This window comes from Conger conger, chromosome 2, assembly GCF_963514075.1.
Source record: "Conger conger chromosome 2, fConCon1.1, whole genome shotgun sequence".
Lineage (NCBI taxonomy): Eukaryota > Metazoa > Chordata > Actinopteri > Anguilliformes > Congridae > Conger > Conger conger.
The window spans coordinates 19,805,082-19,823,251 of NC_083761.1; the positions used below are offsets into that span (position 1 = coordinate 19,805,082).

Sequence of the window (18,170 nt, forward strand, 5' to 3'; positions counted from 1 at the left end):
CCACTGGCCTAGAGAAGCAAGGTTCTGAATTGCTCTTTAAAGAGCACAAACAGCATCCTGGATCCACTTGTGGGGCCGGTCCAGAGTTTCCTGCAGACACATGGCTGCTGGCTGTGGGGAGGATGAAACAGAGGAGCCCCCACCACACTACTGAAGCCCAGTTGGGGATTGATGGTTATGTGAGAGTCCAGCCTAACAGGGGTTATGATTTCATATGGGTCATCCCGATTTAAAAAGTGTCATGCTTGCGCCTCTTGGTGATGAAAAAAAGAAAATAAAAACTTGCTGTGCATAAGAACGTCTGCTAAATGGCTGTAATGCAGCGCTACTCAACTCCACATCCTGCGGGTGTTTGCGCCTACCGTACACTATACCACCCGATTTCACTAATTGTCTTATCTGAAACAAGCAGGTAAAATAATTCGAGAAATTGGGCGGTGTCGTGCAGATTCAGAGCAAATACCTGCAGACTGGCACTCTTGGGTAAAGCAGTGCACTCTTGTACTCATACTGTAAAGCAGTGCACTCTTGTACTCATACTGTAAAGCAGTGCACTCTTGTACTCATACTGTAAAGCAGTGCACTCTTGTACTCATACTGTAAGGCAGTGCACTCTTGTACTCATACTGTAAGGCAGTGCACTCTTGTACTCATACTGTAAAGCAGTGCACTCTTGTACTCATACTGTAAAGCAGTGCACTCTGAACTCCAGTCCACAGGGCCCACTTGTCAGAAGGTTTTTGTTGTAACCAGGAACTCACACAACTAATTTAATGACTGGACCAATCAAACAAAAATGCCCTTGATTAGTTAAATCAGGTGTGTGAGTTCCTGGTTACAACAAAAACCTTCTGGCAAGTGGGTCCTGAGGACTGGAGTTGAGAGACTGCTGTAAAGCAGTGGTCTCCAACCTTGCTGCTGGAGAGCTACTGGGTCTGCTGGTTTTTGTTTTCATCTAAAATTAAGCACCCTGTTGAAACACAGGTAAGCATTTGAAGTGACTTAATCAAATAGAGCAGTTGATAACACGGTTAAGGGCAGAGTAACAACGAAAACCAGCAGACCCAGTAGCTCTCCAGGTCCAGGGTGAGAGACCACTGCTGTAAAGCATGGTAGATAATTTACAGGCAGTATTTTGGGGCAGCAAGGTGTCCGGTCTTCATTTTTGCATTGAACCTCGAAAATGGGTCGGATTATACATCACACAGTGTGAAAGACAGATTGCCTGATTTTTGATGCGGCTTGTTAAATTGCAAAGCTTTGAATTTGAGCTCTGCGATTTATCCACCAATTTTGTAAAAAAAACCTTCCCATCATCACTATGTATTAGCGGAGTCAAATTTGCTTCAATGTGTTTTACTAAAAAATAAAAATAAATAAGGCCCTGTTTTTAAACCAGGATTTGGAGCAGAAGTGATTACCCCCCACTCTGACCACAGGATGGCAGCATAGCCTAAAATTGCACCCTTTTCCTCTTTTTTTAAATATTTTTTTGATTGGCAAAGAGCTATATAGTAGCAGTTGACAGTTCCCAGCTGTATTTGCTAAAATAACATGAAATATCCAACACAAAGCTGTCACCGGTTGCCATCCCACCACGCCACATGCAATCATGTTTGTCATCCATGAACTGAGTCATACAAATCTTATTGGTTCTGGCGAGCTAATCAAAACATTGCAGCTTGCTAAACCTTGGATTAATGTGACAACGTCATTTGCTGTACGTTGTAACAATGTAAATTTCAGATGGGCATTAGCTACCACTATACATAGCTTCCAACTAGCCAAGAGATCATCGTGTTCTGATCACAATTCAGTGCACTGCAGTAGAGAAAAGACTGAATGCAACTGAGAACATGGTCATCTTCAAAACACCACTTCACTTTTCAGGTGAATAAATAAAAGATACAAAACAGACAATAATTAATTTTAATTGACAGTTTAAAAAACAGATGAAAATGAAATTGGTTTATAAATGTACACATCACTTGTAAAATAAATTGTAGGCATATTAAATTATCAGAATTCCTATTATAATATATAATCACTTATATTTCCAAAAGACTAAATATACATATTTTTATACATTTGTGTCCTTGTGAACATCGAAACACTTTTTCCAACAATTTCTCCGAGCGTTTTCTGTGAACCGAGAGTCTGGAGACGTCATTCCCATGCGATTCCCCAGGGAAACCCCGCCGAAAAATTCCCTGGGCCAAAAACAATAGGATGGCTTCTTGATTTTCCAGGTGGAGGTGGGAAGCAGTCCACGGCTAGTCACTACCTGCCACCCCAATGAAAAATAAATATGCATGGCTTTGTAGCTCCGGTTGTACCTACTCTCACGTTGTGCGTCTTTGCGAGCCGATGGCTTATGGTAGAGACATCATTGAAAGATTTTTCCCACAATAGACACGCTTTACGAGGCTCCAGATCCCCCCCTCCCCCACAAAAGAAAACAAAACAAACAAAGAACAAATCACACAGTGATACACACACGCTGGGGGGAAAAAACAAGACAGAAAAGCTAATTCATAACGAGTGTTTTGATCTCCAAATCTCAGGATTGACAGGTCCCACAGGCACTAGAGAGGACACGTCAAACGGCGGTGTGTTAACATCTCCTGTTGCGAAGGCAGGTGATGCACCATGGAGATAAGAGGGATTGTTTAAATTTATCAAAATATGATTCACTGCCATTACCATACAGATCTCTCACCAGTGTGTGTGAATTTTGTATTTATTTTTGTGCCATCATATACAGTAAACCTTGTATCTGAAAGTAGCTCTCTAATAATGCATTCGTTCAATGAAACCTTTGTGTGAGCAACAACATTGTCATCGGTCTGCATCTCCTAACATATTAGTGCCGGCCATTACAAAATTGATTCACAACAGCCAGAACATGTGTCCTATTCAGCCATGGCAGGTCCCTGTGACATCACTATTCTGTGCAAGGATGACAGGAAAACCTGGGATGCCTCCAAAGATTGTGACCATTTTGTGATCAGCAAGGTCCAATTCCTCAGAACAAGCACTCATTCAAGTAGTCTGCTGGCCTCCTCGGTCTACACTCCGGATCAGTGGGTGGCAGTAATGCACCTTTCTCCCGTTTCCAACCGGCGTTAAACAAAACTAAAGAAGAAGGGATAAGCACCCCTAAAGGTGTCGGATACAGCAAGTTGTTTCTCTCTTCCCCTGGCAATGCGGATGAATCCGACTGGTCGAGAGGAGTCACATGGTGCGGGTCATTCAGTCAACCAAAGGGCAGCGTGGGTCATAGCCAAGCTGAAACGCACCCAAGCTCTGGTGAATCAAGGGTATGAGCCAGGTTTGTATTTATAGAACAGCGAGGGTGCAATAGTGTCTGCGAAGGGCAGCTTCAAAAAGTTCTTAAATTTGTTAATTGTGAGTAGGCCATTTCATATGGGACTTGAGCTCAGAATAAATTGAGAAAAAGTTGTATAATTCTTATGATTTCCAGTCATAAGTCAGCAGGGCCTTAACCAGGTTGATTTAAGGGTTTCCTGGTACCATCTGACCAAGCAATTCCCCTGGGGGAATATTTCATCACAGGCTCAGGGCCTTTTCTAAATCCCCGGGAACTTCAGCATCATTCACTATATAGCTACAGATTACAGGTTCTCACCACAAAACCCACACAGATATGGAAAACGGTAATAATAGTGTCACATAAACTTGCACTGCACTTGATAAGAAGCGTCAGTGCAGTGTCTTTGAGATGGGGCAGAAAATAATTGAAAAAAAAAAAAAGAAAGAAAAAAAAAATAATAATAATGTTTTGCACTGCTGCCCCCACTGAATTTCCACAATGAAGATATGTAATGAGAAAAGAAAGTGACGCCTGTCCAGTCTCGGCCGACTAGCATGAGTGCAATTATCCTCAGAGTCCGTATTAAGACTTTAAATTAATTCAGTCTGGCAAACATTTTGTACCTCAGCGTGGCGATATCCCCTGCGGCCATGGTTTTAGGTGGTTTAAGTGGGTAGGAATGCTCTGTTCTGGGCAGTAAAAAGCGGTTTAGTTGTTTCTGAGGACATCTCACGTCTCATTCGGGGAATACGAACCAGCGAATCCCCCGGCTGCACTAGCAGCGTGTGATGGTGGATTACCGGTTTGTTTTTGTGGAGGAACCCCACCCCTGGGGGAGCACGACTGCTGGCCTGAACCCAAACCCTTGCCATGACCCTCTCACCCTCACCCAGGTATCTCCAGCTTCTGTGGATATTCAAACATTTGCCTCTTTCTCTGGACCGTTTCCGGCAAATTCTAAAGCTCAAGAGCTCCAATACACACAAGAGATAAAGGTTAAATAACGAACAGTCAAAACACACAGAGCCAGGGGACTGATATCCGTTTATGAGACCTGCGACACTTTGCAGAGAAAGTTTGAATATGTTGATAGAAGGCATCTAATTTATAGTTCATCTATTTAAAATTCCTGAATATTACCTGTGAAGGACTGCAGCAAGGAAAGCTCACCAATAAACCTACAATTCCAGATATCATATCATCTTAGTTTTTTTTGTTGTTTTTTGTTGTTTTTTTAAATACATCTTTTCCTCAAAAGGCACACAGCTCCATATACTCAAGTGTGCAAAAAAGCTTATAATCGCTTGGATAGTCTTCTGGAAACAAAACAAAAAACAAAATAATATTAATAAGAATAACAAGAATAACAATTTGTTCATAATCACATTTGGAGAAGGTCGCAGGGGCCCTGGTTGCCAGGACGAACGCAGACACCCCAAGCCCTGGGCGCGGGGTCTCCCGAACAGTTCTGCAGGGGGCAGGGGCATGGAGACTTAACGATGTGCTTTACGCTGGAGGCAGCAAGCCCTGTATTGCTCTACAAGGGGGCAAGGCCTACTCTCCAGTTTCCCAGCATCTGCCTGGCAGGTATGGTAAACCTCGAGCCTCTCTCTCTCAGCCCCACTGGGCGAGCTGAGCCAACCGGACAGAGACGTGAAGCAAACACCACGTGACCGCGCTCTCTCGCAGAGAAAGAACGCAACAAACACAAACACAAAGCGCTGCTAGGAGTCTTCTTTTTCCCTTCCGCTCTCCCCACGAGAGGAGCTCCCCCGTGACACCTCCCCGCTCTCCCGCGTCCCCCAAAAACAGGTGGCCTCCGCACCGTCTCCCTTCCCCGCCCCGTCTCCCGGCTCAGTTGGGAATGGCCGGCTGGTTGACGATGACCTGGATGACGAAGTCCTTCTGGATCTTGGTGTCCTGCAGGCGGGTCTTGTCCGTCAGCAGCTTCCCGGAGAAGAACCAGCGCTGGTGGGCCGCGTCGATGTCCTCCTGGGCCTGCAGCTGCTTCTTGAGAAGGCCGATGGAGTCCGCCATGCTGGCGCTCAGCCGGAGGTCCTTGCCCGTAGAGAGGCGGACCTTCAGCTGGAACTCCTTCTTGGGAGCCGTCTGGGGCTCGGGGTGCTCCGGGGCCTCCTCGTCGCTCCGCTCCGAGATCAGGTTGACGGGCGGGGCCAGGCAGTAGACCGGCAGCTGGTAGCGGTTCCCCAGCTCGTCGTAGCACTCGGACAGGGAACCTGAGGTGAGGGAGAGACACCGGCATCGGTTACCACCCTGGCTCACGAAACTATCGAGCTGCTACCAACCCTGTTCCTGGAGAGCTACGTTCCTTGTCGGTTTTCATTTCAGCCCTAACAAAGCAAACCTGATTTTGACTAATTGCCAGCTCAACAAGATCCCTAGGGGTTGAATGAGGTGTGCTCGGTTAGGGTTGGAGTCAAACCTGAATCGAATACGTCATGGTTTTAGATTCAAATGCTTTTCTACACTGTACTGAGCTTATCTGGCACACTGGAACCTATGAAAGAAATGCAAACCCCATCTTATGGACCTCTTGGGAGGCTCAATTGCTCCAGGCAAGGTCAATCGAGCACAAAAAAGTATTTGAATCCAAAACGATAACGTATTTGCAAGCCTGCAGCATACGGGTTGGGAACCACTGCCTATTTCTGCTGCGTACACAGCACTTACATTTATATACTGACTGGTACAATATGAATACTCAAACTCAAGTCCTGGGGCTCATTCCAATCACCTGGCCCTGAATCTAAGCCCTAGGTCTCATTCCAATCGCTTATTCTTCCTTGCTCCTGACCCAGAAATCGATCGATGTCCGCCTTCTTTAAGGACATTCCAACCCCTTAAATGTTCCCTCTATGAGCTAGAAGCATAAGTTAAGAACTCCCAATTTTTCCTTTGAGCAAGAAAACATCAGAGCATCCTTCAGAAGTATTTTTCCCCGAAAGCCGGACGTATAAACGATCGACCTGCGGATCCCACCTCTCCCCATCTGCCACGCATCTGCCACGTCTGGAACTGCGGCTTCAAACCGACGTTTGGAGGAGCAAGGGCATTCCATTTGTCTAATTCACATTCGACTTCCCAGTCTTAATTTATTTTTCTTGTCATTCACGTATATTCTCCAAAAGAAAAAGAAAAAGAGGTGAAAAATAAGCGATTCTATTTTCTCCCAGGTAATTAAATGAATTAGTGCGACTGATGGAGTCTACCGAGTCTTCACACCTGACCCCCAGGTAAAGGGAGGGAGGAAAGTTCTTGGTCCTGGAGGACCATGATTTGAGGGATTTATGGGCATAGGGTTTGTGGCTATGCATGAAATTGTACCCCTAACGGGAGCATACTTGGATCTATATTTAAATTTGAAGCCAGTTTCTAAGCGTCACCCGGTAACATTAACACATCACTTAAGAGTTAAAAAATAACTCTGCATGTTGCGTCTTTCACTTCCGTAGGCGTTAATATGTGATGTTTTGTTACATTTTTTTTCTATGTTCTGCTCTTTGAATCCTTTGTGCGAGAGACTCTGGGTTTACTCAGCGCTGTGAAAATTATGGTTGACACAACAGGACTGACATGAAAGAAAGAATAAACCGAACAGCCTACAAGCTTCTCAAAAGTGCCTCTCAAATCTAAGACTAATAACCCTTCAGTCACCACGGAAACTGCAGTTTGACGAACAAAGGCCACGATTATCTGGCCCCGAGAATGTTAGGTGAGAGAACAAGATCGTTCACTTCACCACCAGCAATGCGCCTGTGTTAATGACAAACTTGCCACTACAGTAGCACTGAGAATATTAATGTTCCTTTTTATAGTTTAACATATGACTAATGCTACCGCAAAGTATATTTGGATAGACACACCCGTATCGAAACTAGAGGTGAGAGACTGACGTTTCATGAACACACACTTGAACCAATCACTACACTCTGCTGGGGAGTGCAAGTCCATCCGATTTGTTCAGACAAGTTTGTGATCGACAGCCACAGCTCCACCTATAATGAGGTTTATGAAACCTCACTCGCTTCTCACTATTCCAAGTCCATGGGTGTGTGCATGTACGCCTTTTGTGGGAGTGGTACATTAGCGCGTGTGGGGGGTGTGTGAAAAATGCATAAGTAAATAAATAGAAAAAATAATGTAGGGGTGGTTTTGGGTGCGTCTACGGGTGACGTCAGTCTCACCGTGCGGCAGAGTGATGCTAGCTCCGTCCACGATGGCCTGGGCGAGCTCGTGGTCGTTGCACTCGATGGCGACGGCAGCTGCCTTCAGCGCGTCCCAGATCTCCTTGCGGCCTTCGAAGGCGGGCGCCGTGTCCCAGAACTCGTCCCGCTTGCTGCGGAGCTGGCCCTCGGTCATGGGGTAGTCGCTCTTCCACTTGGGCTTGTCCTTCTTAAGGGGCTCATTGCGACCTGCACGAAAAAACATACATGGACATGGAGGTCATTTTAGTTATATGGCCATTTTCTCCTGCAGCTTGGGACAGCTGGCAGTCCCAAGAGTCCTGCGTTGTTGAGATGTCCTGGCTGAGTCTGAGATGGTGCGCGCCAGCAGACGTCTAGGTGCGCGCTAGTAGACGTCTAGGTGCGCGCTAGCAGGAATTCATGCATGCTAGCCAGCTTCTGTGTGCTCTAGCAGGCTTCTGTGGATGCTAGAAAGTTTGTGTGCCCTAGCAGGCTTAAGTGCACTTAGAGGTCAGGACCCTGCCAGGACAAACACACAGCGGCCATTCAAGAGACTGGCATGAGGACTGCGGTCTTGGCACACTTGGTAACCAATCTCTGCACAGGTCAACCATATGAACCTGCAATCTCCGCACTTAACACTCCAGGCCTACCATATGACTCCCCCCACCCTTTGGCGGCACCATCAGACACAAGCAATTTGCTCATTGCCACGAGGCAAAGTTCAACAGTGAGCAGAACCAGGATATGGACGGGGGGAGAGAGGCGATAACACAAGACACAAAAGCATTCTTTCGGGCACAATCGCCTCCATTCCTGGAGATAGGGGAGACTGTAGATACAGCAGTCTCACCAGCACGTAAACAGACACGGTCACGCGAAACGCTTCCTTTCTGCGCACCCTAAGCTGTTCCGCGAGCCTCCATCTTGTGCTTCGGGGGGGACAGAGGGATAAGTGCATTCCAGTGAGACGTAGCACCACAGGCTCCAGCCTCCACTGCATTAGCGCAGCAGCCAGGGTGGCAGCGCAGTATAATGGTGAGGAAACTGTATCCAAATCAAAAATAATAATAATGCAAATGTCAATAATATGTTTAACTGTATGTTAGGTTATCAGCTACACAATTACTTGTATGAGAGCTCCTTATTGTTAGGCTTAATAATCACAACAGGAGCAGCTGCGTCCCTAGCTGGAGATAATGTGTCTGCAGAACTAAACAAATAATAACATCATCAGCAAGCGTCTGCCCGTCTTCCTCCCGGACACAACATCCCGGAGCCCTCGCCCCTTTTGCAGAGGGGGCTTCACAGAGAGCAGCAAAGATACACTGATTGGGGGGGATGCATAGATGCTTAGACATCGTCTACCGCAGAGGTTTTGTGAGCCCGTACAGTAGGGGGGCGCTCTACACTTCCCCCAGTCCCAGTACCAGGACGCACCCTGGGTTCTGCGGGTGAGTGGAGAGGATGTTCTGTTTGCAAGGGCAGCGCTGTCAAAAGCCCCATCCGCCTCAGTGTAAAATGTGACTACGCCATGCTTAATGAAGTACAGCGATGCTAAATTAACTCGGCCGGGGGTTTGGTCATTCTGGCCAAAATTCTCATGAAGGAGCGGAGGTTTTAGCCAGAAAACCCCACCACAGAACACTTCTACCTCCCACACATACAGGTTCAATGGCGACTAACCACACAAACATAGTAGAGCGGTGGGAGGTCACAAGAACCACACGACAGGAATTAACTCCTCACCTCTGTGCAGCAATACCCCCACGCCCCGGGTGTGTGTATGCACCCTACCCCAAACTCTGCCCCATTGACAACTGCCCGTGAAGTCAGGGAGGGGCGCTGCTGCCACTTTGCCAAGTATTTAAAAGGTCGCCTTTCATCCAAACAAATTATTTATAGCGCCTGGGATTACACTGCGTAATCAGGACAACAGACCGAGAGCGGGATTTACGATTTAGTCAGTTTCCTCCCAGCATGCACCTTTAGAGGGAGGGAGGGAGAGAACGAAAGAGGGTGTAAGTGTGTGGTGGGTGAGTGCGCCAACTCTTTCCCCGTTACACACTCTCATTATATATTAAAAGGCATCGTTATCGTCCTTATTCAGGACTCCTCTCCCAGAGGGCAGCGTGTCCTATGTGCTGCTTTTGTTCCCCAACTGCTGCACATTGAAGCGAGCGCTATTGTACGTCCCAAAAAGACAGGTGTTCGCACAGTTCTGGGCCCAAAACGAGACGTGCCACATGTTCCCGTGCCGCAAAAATAATTCTGCTGCGCCCCACCACCGTCGGAGCTATTGGAATACCTTGGTTTTTAAAACTGAGCCCTATTATCCTGTCGACAGTAATTCCAAGTTTTCCAACCTCACAAACACATTCCAGAAAGAGAACAAAAATCCTCAGTTGTGTGGAATTTAAATAAGCCAAGTAAATATACAATGTTTGCTGCACAATGTGCAATTAGAGCTATACTAGCGCAAGTACGCATTAACTATGTCAGGCTCGTCACAACGATCCATTTAGACACGGACTACATCACTTACAAACACAACCTCAACGGTGCCGGCAACAAACATTCTGAACAATCGATTTTGGACAAATTGACTGTCAGTGCATATACATTCAAAATGCAATTAACGCAACAGTTGTTCCAAGAGCGATATGTCCTCCATTTCTGAAGAAATGCTTTTAGTGCCAAAGATAAATATACTGTTAGTTATCGAAAATCCCACATTTCAACAGGAAAGACCATTTGTTTCCCTGAGGTATGTTTACCAAATTAATTTTACAACTGATTATTCTCCTTTACAGGACTTCTTTATTATATTATGACAATGTGGTTTATCTTGTTCATTTTCAGCAATTGATGTCGGGTTCTAATCTTCTAAACACAGGCTATAGTAATGTCAATGTTATCTGTAGACTGTGAGCTGTGGGGACTTCAGCTGTGAGGGACAGCCAGACACCCGGACATGAGCAGACAGTGCCGTGAGCCTGTCTGCCCAATACTTCCGTTCACTTTCTTTGATGCAATTTTCATCGGACGGGGAAGAAGAGTCGTGTCAAGCCTTCTCGGAATAGACGCCTGCGTTTCCAGGCACTGAGTCCACTTAACGCGCACGTGCACTACCACAGAAGAAGAGTGCTGCACTTCCAAGCGCATTAACAGCAACGCACACTGCAGATCCGTCTACATTCACAGGCCCTGGGGCGGGACAGTCTGCCAGTGATGAAATTAATGAATAAAATCATCCAGTCCATCCTCTATTTAATGAAAAGCATTTTAGCATTTGGGGCATTATGGGATATGTAGCCTATCGGCTGCAACACCAGATCATGCAGCCAAGCACAACACTATTGGAGAATACCACAGTCCCTTCTGAAATATTATAGCCAGATTTACTCTTTTTAGATTTTTGTCTCCTACAGGCAGATGTTAAATTTCACTTGCGTGCAATTTTGCCTGTCTATCAATCTACCAAAAAGTCAATAAGGCAAATCGATCGGATGCAAGCTCATAAATATAGTCCCCTTTCGAGTACAGTGCAATTAAAGGCACATTAGACCTTGGGGGAAACGCCATTTCAGTTGAAACCAAAGGCAGGACGTTCAGTGGCAAGGCTAGAATCCATATTACCGATCGGAGAGTTCCTTACAAACATCACTAAAGGAACGTTTGTATTCCGCTGCAGTACTGTCACCTAATTTTAACATTCCCTGTGAGTGGCATGACTGCCCTGAGCAGCGATGAGACAAAACATGCCTTGGAAGCAAACAAAAGGTGTATTGAGCGCAGGTATGTGTACAATTCTTGACTCATTCTTGTTCAAAGCACTTAAGCCTAATTCTTTAGCCAATGACAAAGACATTCCAAATCCCTCCCAACTAGCCTGGCTCATTATCCAATACAGTGACTTATTTACAATAACAAAAAAGGAAAGAAAGAAATGCAACAACATTCACACCGCAACTGAGCCAAGTTACCTCTGTCTATAGGCTTCTTTATTTTCCACAAAATGGTGTGAGAGGTTTTAAAATGACCAGAACTGTGAGAACGTGCGACAGTAGGGATCATAATGAGTCATAAAAACATAATTTTACAGGCTTTTTTTTTTTTTACAGAAGTAAATCATCAAGCTTGTGATATTTAAAGCTTCAGATGACTATATAAAAACATGATGACTCAATCAAAGACGATGGTGTCACATGATTAAGAATGCATGAAGAAAAGTCCCTAGAATTCTAGCGGCTTACAAGTCAAGCCTTCCGTGCCCAGCTATAGCCGGCCAAGTGACATCACATCCTTCAAATCACCACCAAGAAACATGGAAAAAGGGGTTTTCCACCAGGCTGACTGGTTCGCACCCTGTAAATCTAATATTTTTTGCTGAATAGCCAATAGCAATATAGCCAGACAGCACATCCTCGAACCCACAGATTTGTGCCTAACCTACCAATAAATTCTACTGTGTGTGAGCTGAACCATAACAAGCCCAACACCAGAGAATAAACTGCAAAAGATAAATTTAGGGTACATGCAGGATAGCATAACATGCTGTTGCCAAACCGCCAAACCAGCCCCCCCCCTCCCCCTATCATCCCCTATCACCCCCAACCCACCAAAATGAAAATACTTGGTTCTGGAATTGACAACATCATAAATTTTGCCTAAAAACACAGAAGTCTGCTCAGTTGTGCAGCTAAACATACCATGCAGTGCCGTGCTGCTTGACCAAAGGTCCCCGTAAGATCTAAAAGTTGGGCTATTTTTGAACAGCTATCAACTAACCCCGATTTTGGATGCGCACTGGCACGGAGCGGTGCAGGGCAAACAGCTGCCTGCTAATAGAAGTGAGGATTCCAGAGAGACAGCCTACATTCCAAGGTCAGCCCATGCAAGGCAGTGAATAAAACATTCAAACAGGAGAGGCACTTTTCCCGGACGAAAGACGCTATGCGTGAGTCATACCGAAAAGCAAAACCATCAACATAAAAGTCAATGCCAGGCTAGCTCTATGGCAGCAGGCTCCTGGAGCGCTACAGGGTCTGCTAGTTTTGGGATTACTCTGCTTTTAATAAATTAGAGCAGTTAATTACAGTCAACTTACCTCACCTGGTTAACTGGTCTCATTTGGGTGACATGAAAATAAAAACAAGCAGACCCTGTGGGTCTCAAGGCCTCACCATCTTTAACCCTCGTCTCATCATACAACTGAGAATTAGAAGGTTCTAACTGACATTTGTGAAAAAAAGTGTTAAGTGTCATAAATACGTTGTTCATAGGGTGCTAAATACACGTCAATTTAAAAGTTGTTAAGTCTCAGCTAATGAACCATTACTTCCTGTGCAGATAGGCATAATATTGTTGAGGTAAACAAGGAGGAGGGGCTACAAGGTAAAGGAGAGAGGTATAATTTGGGCCTTCAAAATGGCTGCCATAAAGACCTGGGAGATCTGGCAGCACCTGGATGGAGCGAGTCTTAACGCTTAGCCGGGAGGAGATCTAACTGTTGCACACCAGCGCTCTCTGAAAACAAAGGGCTGCCACCCAGGAAGATGAAGGAGGACCAAGTCCCCGGAAACAGACACCAATGGCTGAGCTGCAGAGATCGGAGCGAGTGAGTGGCACTCGCGGTTAGAACCCTGGGCAAAGTACACCCGCGCAACTGCTATAAACTCACAACAGTGCAAGCTGGACAATACTTAAAATGCAAGCTATATTAATTCCCCGCCCTAAAGATAAGGTATCAGCTAACAAAATATGATCACTTACATGGATTTTGCCTTGTCAGGGGAACAGTAGGCTGTGTCCTTTTAAATCTGATATGCGCGCACAGAATCCATTCCCAGCCTTGTATCAGAGGGCAAATGGAGTTTTCCACCTACCCGTGACGCTCTCCTGAGAACGACAATCTCATTCAAGGCTAAATAAATAAAGGGGGAGGCCTACCTAAAACTGCAGGTGCAGAGACTGGCTGACTAAGAAAAACATAATGCGTATGGTGTGGAGTGCTTTTTTGCCTTGTGCAGTACTGTGGCCAAAAATGCTCCTTTCTCCCGTTAGCAAACCATGACAACGTGGATGGACGCACACGTATCAGAAAATAAATAAATAAATAAATGCATGCCGTAACCGAGGGATATGATGATGATTAAGCCTTAAAGCCCAAGGATTCGTTGAAGCAAATGTCCTGTGCTTCCGACAGCTGTGTCGACAGCTAAAGCAAAAAGAAAATTACTTGTGAATGCATAGCAGGTGAAACACAGTAAGGTTTCTGCAAAGTCCAAACACTTAGGCCCAAGAGTCTGAACACAGCAAACATTATTCTAATCCACATTATTTGCTAGGCATGTGGCCTTATCCAGGCCAACTTAAGGTTAAAAGTGTATACAACTGTCTACCAGCTGGATATTTATTGAAGCATATACCCTGCCCAATGGCTCACTTTGGAATAAACCTGCAATATACAGGCTATATTACTTGTTTCTGAAGTAGAATCAGTGTGCAATGTTGCACTTGTGTTGCCCATTTTAGGGTTCAGTCCCATCACTGCATCTGGGTGTTATTTTGGTCAAATTCCTGTTAGGGTAGCTCTTAATGACCCTGCATACAAGGAAACACCCTTTACATAAATGTTGTCCCTTTCATATAGGTTAAACAAAGCGCCGAAAGTATTAGTCATCAGCTAAACATGACAACCGTCATCATCACTTTCCCACCCAGTTCCTATATTGTAATAAGACTAAGTGCTTTTGCCACAATCCTGATTCTGCCAATCTATTTTAAATCCAGGAACCAAAAATAAGGGATGGAAGCATGAGGTTCCGTTTGTCTGGCACAGGGAAATGATCATCGACAAGTGATTGTACCACTGCAATTTCCCACAGCACCTACAAGGAACCGTGCTGCATGAACATACCAGTAACAACCACAATGCTCTCAGGCATACAGAAAGATCAAGAGCAAGAAAGAAAAAAAATAAACACCAGGCATTACTCAAAGCTGACCCACAGTAAATTGAGTCTTACAGGTTATGGACTCCTCTACCCCCAGCAGTTATTCTCATGACCATAGTTTCTTTTGTGCAACTTCGTTGGAACATTTCACATTGAACCATTCACGAATGCAAAATGTACCTTCCTTCAGGAGGGTCAACCAAAAACATGAAGGGGACAATAGGTTTTGGATTTGGGACCAGGGGTGGCAGTTTCAGACTTAATTGTCACATTGTATTAGAAGTTTAATGATGATATGGATAATGTCATTGTTATAATGACCGAGAAAGGGATGAATTGAAAATTCAACTGATAATGTCAGAGGTGAAATTGCGAGGTGTTAGCACCAAGTACACGCCCGCAAAGACACATCACAATTGGGCCCAAATAATAGTAGATTGTACTTGGTCACACATTATACTTTTTGGCCTTAATTTGCCACCGGTAATCATAAAAGTTCAAGTTGATATTAGACCACACTTTGAACTGAAGAAAACACTATTAGAAAAATACGTTCGTGTTCTACATTCACATGGCTACTTAAATATACATGCGATAATATGCAATGCTTAAAAAAACATTGAACCCACTGTTGAAATTTTTTTTTTAATAAGCCCGTTCATTTAGCACAGTAACGATGAATTTAGAGAAGGAAACTGGGCAGGCAAAACGTTGCTTGCAAACTGTAGCTAACCCTCTGGCCGGATTTGCAAGCAAATTGTACAATAATTTAACGTTAGTTAGCTAACGGAAGTTCCATGAGAACAAACGTACATATGTATTCCTTACTATGACCCCAATTGCATGTCTGCCCCTGGTAACCCACATGCGGATGCATTGGGAAAAGCATATAAATAGTTACAAATTAAAAATAGCTACTGTTGAATTCGCTGGCTATCCATCTGCAACTACTTGGCAGTGAAAGGGTTGACAAGCTTTGTTAACAAGCTAGCTAGCACGCTACAGATAACAGGAAGTGTGGATAAGCAGATTGTTTGGTTGGGCACGCCAGGGGGTAAACATATTGTCCATTTCCTCAAAGTCCTTTACTTATAGTTAACTAGCTACCCGATATCTTTGTTGCACACTTCACAGTATTAAGTTACCCGACATTGTTAGCAATATAGCAGTTAAGGTTAATATAACGTTACAGTCCACACTCCGCAAAGAACACTTCCGCGAAGTAGCTAAATCGAGCAAAATTATTCACCATCGCTAGAGCACCGTGGCTTAAACCTTACCTCCTCGCTTTCTGTGGGTTCTCCCACCGTTCCTGGACGACCCGTGGCCCTGTCTGTCCCCACTCTCTCTTCCAACACATCCTCCCATGATAGCCGTCGATCTTATCGTGTCCCCATTAGCTCACTTAAAAGCTCCAATGGGAAAATACTGCAAATGAGGAAGAAGTTTTGCGATCTATCAACGTGCCGTTGACTGCATGCACCTTGATACAGCCCTGTGAACACCAAACAGAAAAAAACCATGGATGTATTCAGTCGTCTGAGCCTTGCACGTTCGTTTGCAAAGGTAACATTAAGATTCGCCACGATTCCAAAAGTATCTGGTTAAGTTCGTGAAGCCGATCTTCTCGCTGGTCGTGTTAGTGAATTCATACTTTCGCTGACTAGCCAGCTACCTAACTAGAATTTGTTGTGTTTTTTTAAAGTGGTCAAAGAAACGTCCACGTGACAGATTCTCAAACCAGCCTCTCGGTTGTAGTACCAAACTTGCACAAATCACTCGTTTTGCAAGTTGGAAGCTTTCTTTTTAAGAATATTACCTAGATAGCTAGTTTGGTAGTTATCCAACTCTATTCTTCATAGATGTACGATCGTCATTAACTAGCTAGTTAGCACTGGTTTCGCTGAGCATCAGACGAGAGTACAAGCAAGTTACCACTACGTTCGGTTAAGCTTGTCTGGTTTGTTGATCTCAGCTATTTCGGGATAGGTAACGTTAGCTAGCCAAATAGCTATATTGCTAGCTACAGCATGTCTAGATAGCTAGCCAACTTTCTCTGGCACCTTTACAGCTCGTGCTAACGTAAGCTAATCCTACTCAAGCCACGGTTTCTATGAACACCTGTCCCCATACAATTTCTCATATTAAACACCTTTTGGCCCTTGGAGAAATTTCCAACATCTCTTGATCTTCCTCTGCTTTTCTCTAAAGGTTTAAATCCCTTTCCCTTCCTGGTGGAAAACTAATTCGCACGCCTGCGCGGGTACATGGACCAGTATTAAATTACATCACGTGATCAACAAAAAAAAAAAAAAACCCCACTTGGCACAGTGACCAGATCACGTGAATTGTTTACAAGATACTAGTGTTCTGGTGAACAGTGCCCCCTAGAACCCACCCACGACTGGTTAAATAATCATAACAACAAAATAAGGATAATAAAGATCAGGGTCATTACCAAGCATACGCTAGCAACAGAAAAAGTTTCCGTATGTATCTGGCTGTGATTCAAATCATGTTGTGCTGCTTGCAGGTTCCATAAATATTACCTTCTGCTCTATAAAATCCATCATCCAAGGCAGTGGTTCCTAACTTTGGTCCTGGGGTACCACTGGGTATGCTGATTTTTGTTCCAAACCACAATTGCAATCCCATAATTTGAACAAGCTGTTAATTGTTCTTAAGCTACATTATGTCAGAAATAACTATACATGTCATGAAGAATACAAGTTCCATATACACATTGTATTTATTGTGATATTGCAAACAATTTCAAGTTAACAATGATGAAATTTTCCTATGGTGTTGAACACACATATTTATTTATTTATTTATTCATTTATTTATTTATAGCACAATGCAGGCTCGGCATGTCATTTGCTTTATTTGTGAATTTATCATTGCATACAAAACTCTATTTAAATTCACATTAAGCACAATGGCAACATGGGACTGTATTCTTTGTGTCATGCATAGCTGTTTTTGACATAATGTGGTTTGAGAGGGTAAATAATCCCTCTCACCATGAAAAGCACCTAATTAAGAAAAAATAAGAGCTTGTTAAAATAATTTTCGTTGGAATGATACACATTATACACAGTGGTCCTCCGGGACCAAAACTCCCTGATGGCATGATGTGCATGCACTTTTACCAATATTATCGCTTGGTATAGGTAGGAGGCTCATATTGTCTTGGTGTTAAACCAAAACAGTGTTTGAAAATATCTGGCAGCCTGGATGGCATTTCCCAGCCTGATCAGGTTTGGTCATGTAGGCATATGTAAAAGTGGATCTGTGCAATTAGATCGAAATACACACAGCAAAAATTAAGTAAACGCCAGGAAAGTTGGACGATCACATTTTATAACAAACAAGGGAAGAACCAACATTTGCATTCTTATTAAAAGCTAAATGCGAGGAATCAGGTCATAAAGATGATCAATGTAGCCATTTTACTCAGTATGAATGTGTACTGTATGTGATGGAGCCACATGATGGCCCATGCATGAAAAGAAGGAAGGTAATCTCATTGGGGGAAAATATATTTTAATGGTAAACGACTGAATTTAGCGTGTATTAAATATTTTCTATACATAAAAAAATATAAATTTTCTAGCCTATACATAAAAGATTCCATATGAGCTTTGCTGAGTCATAAGGAGCGCTCATCCG

At 44.2% G+C, this 18,170-nt stretch overlaps 1 protein-coding gene across 2 annotated transcripts; it reads right to left on the reverse strand.

The window, feature by feature from the left end:
- Positions 1-1,915: 1,915 nt before the first annotated feature.
- Positions 1,916-16,790, reverse strand: ubtd1b (ubiquitin domain containing 1b). 2 transcript variants are annotated; one of them, XM_061233125.1, is made up of 4 exons: positions 16,651-16,790; positions 15,779-15,993; positions 7,540-7,767; positions 1,916-5,571 (listed from the first exon to the last, which is right to left on the reverse strand). In XM_061233125.1, the coding sequence occupies exons 2-4, from the start codon at positions 15,864-15,866 to the stop codon at positions 5,189-5,191; spliced, it is 699 nt and encodes a 232-aa protein (XP_061089109.1). In that variant the 5' UTR covers positions 15,867-15,993; positions 16,651-16,790; the 3' UTR covers positions 1,916-5,188. The 2 variants fall into 2 exon arrangements, with proteins under 2 accessions (XP_061089109.1, XP_061089110.1); XM_061233126.1 differs by having other exon boundaries at positions 15,779-15,926; positions 16,651-16,785.
- Between the last annotated feature and the right edge of the window lie 1,380 nt (positions 16,791-18,170).

Coding starts and splice junctions, on each gene's coding strand:
- ubtd1b (XM_061233125.1), bottom strand. CDS start 15,866: ATGGGAGGATGTGTTGGAAGAGAGAGTGGGGACAGACAGGGCCACGGG. Junction 7,768..15,778: donor AACCCACAGAAAGCGAGGAG/GTAAGGTTTAAG, acceptor TTTTTCGTGCAG/GTCGCAATGAGCCCCTTAAG. Junction 5,572..7,539: donor TAGCATCACTCTGCCGCACG/GTGAGACTGACG, acceptor CCCTCACCTCAG/GTTCCCTGTCCGAGTGCTAC.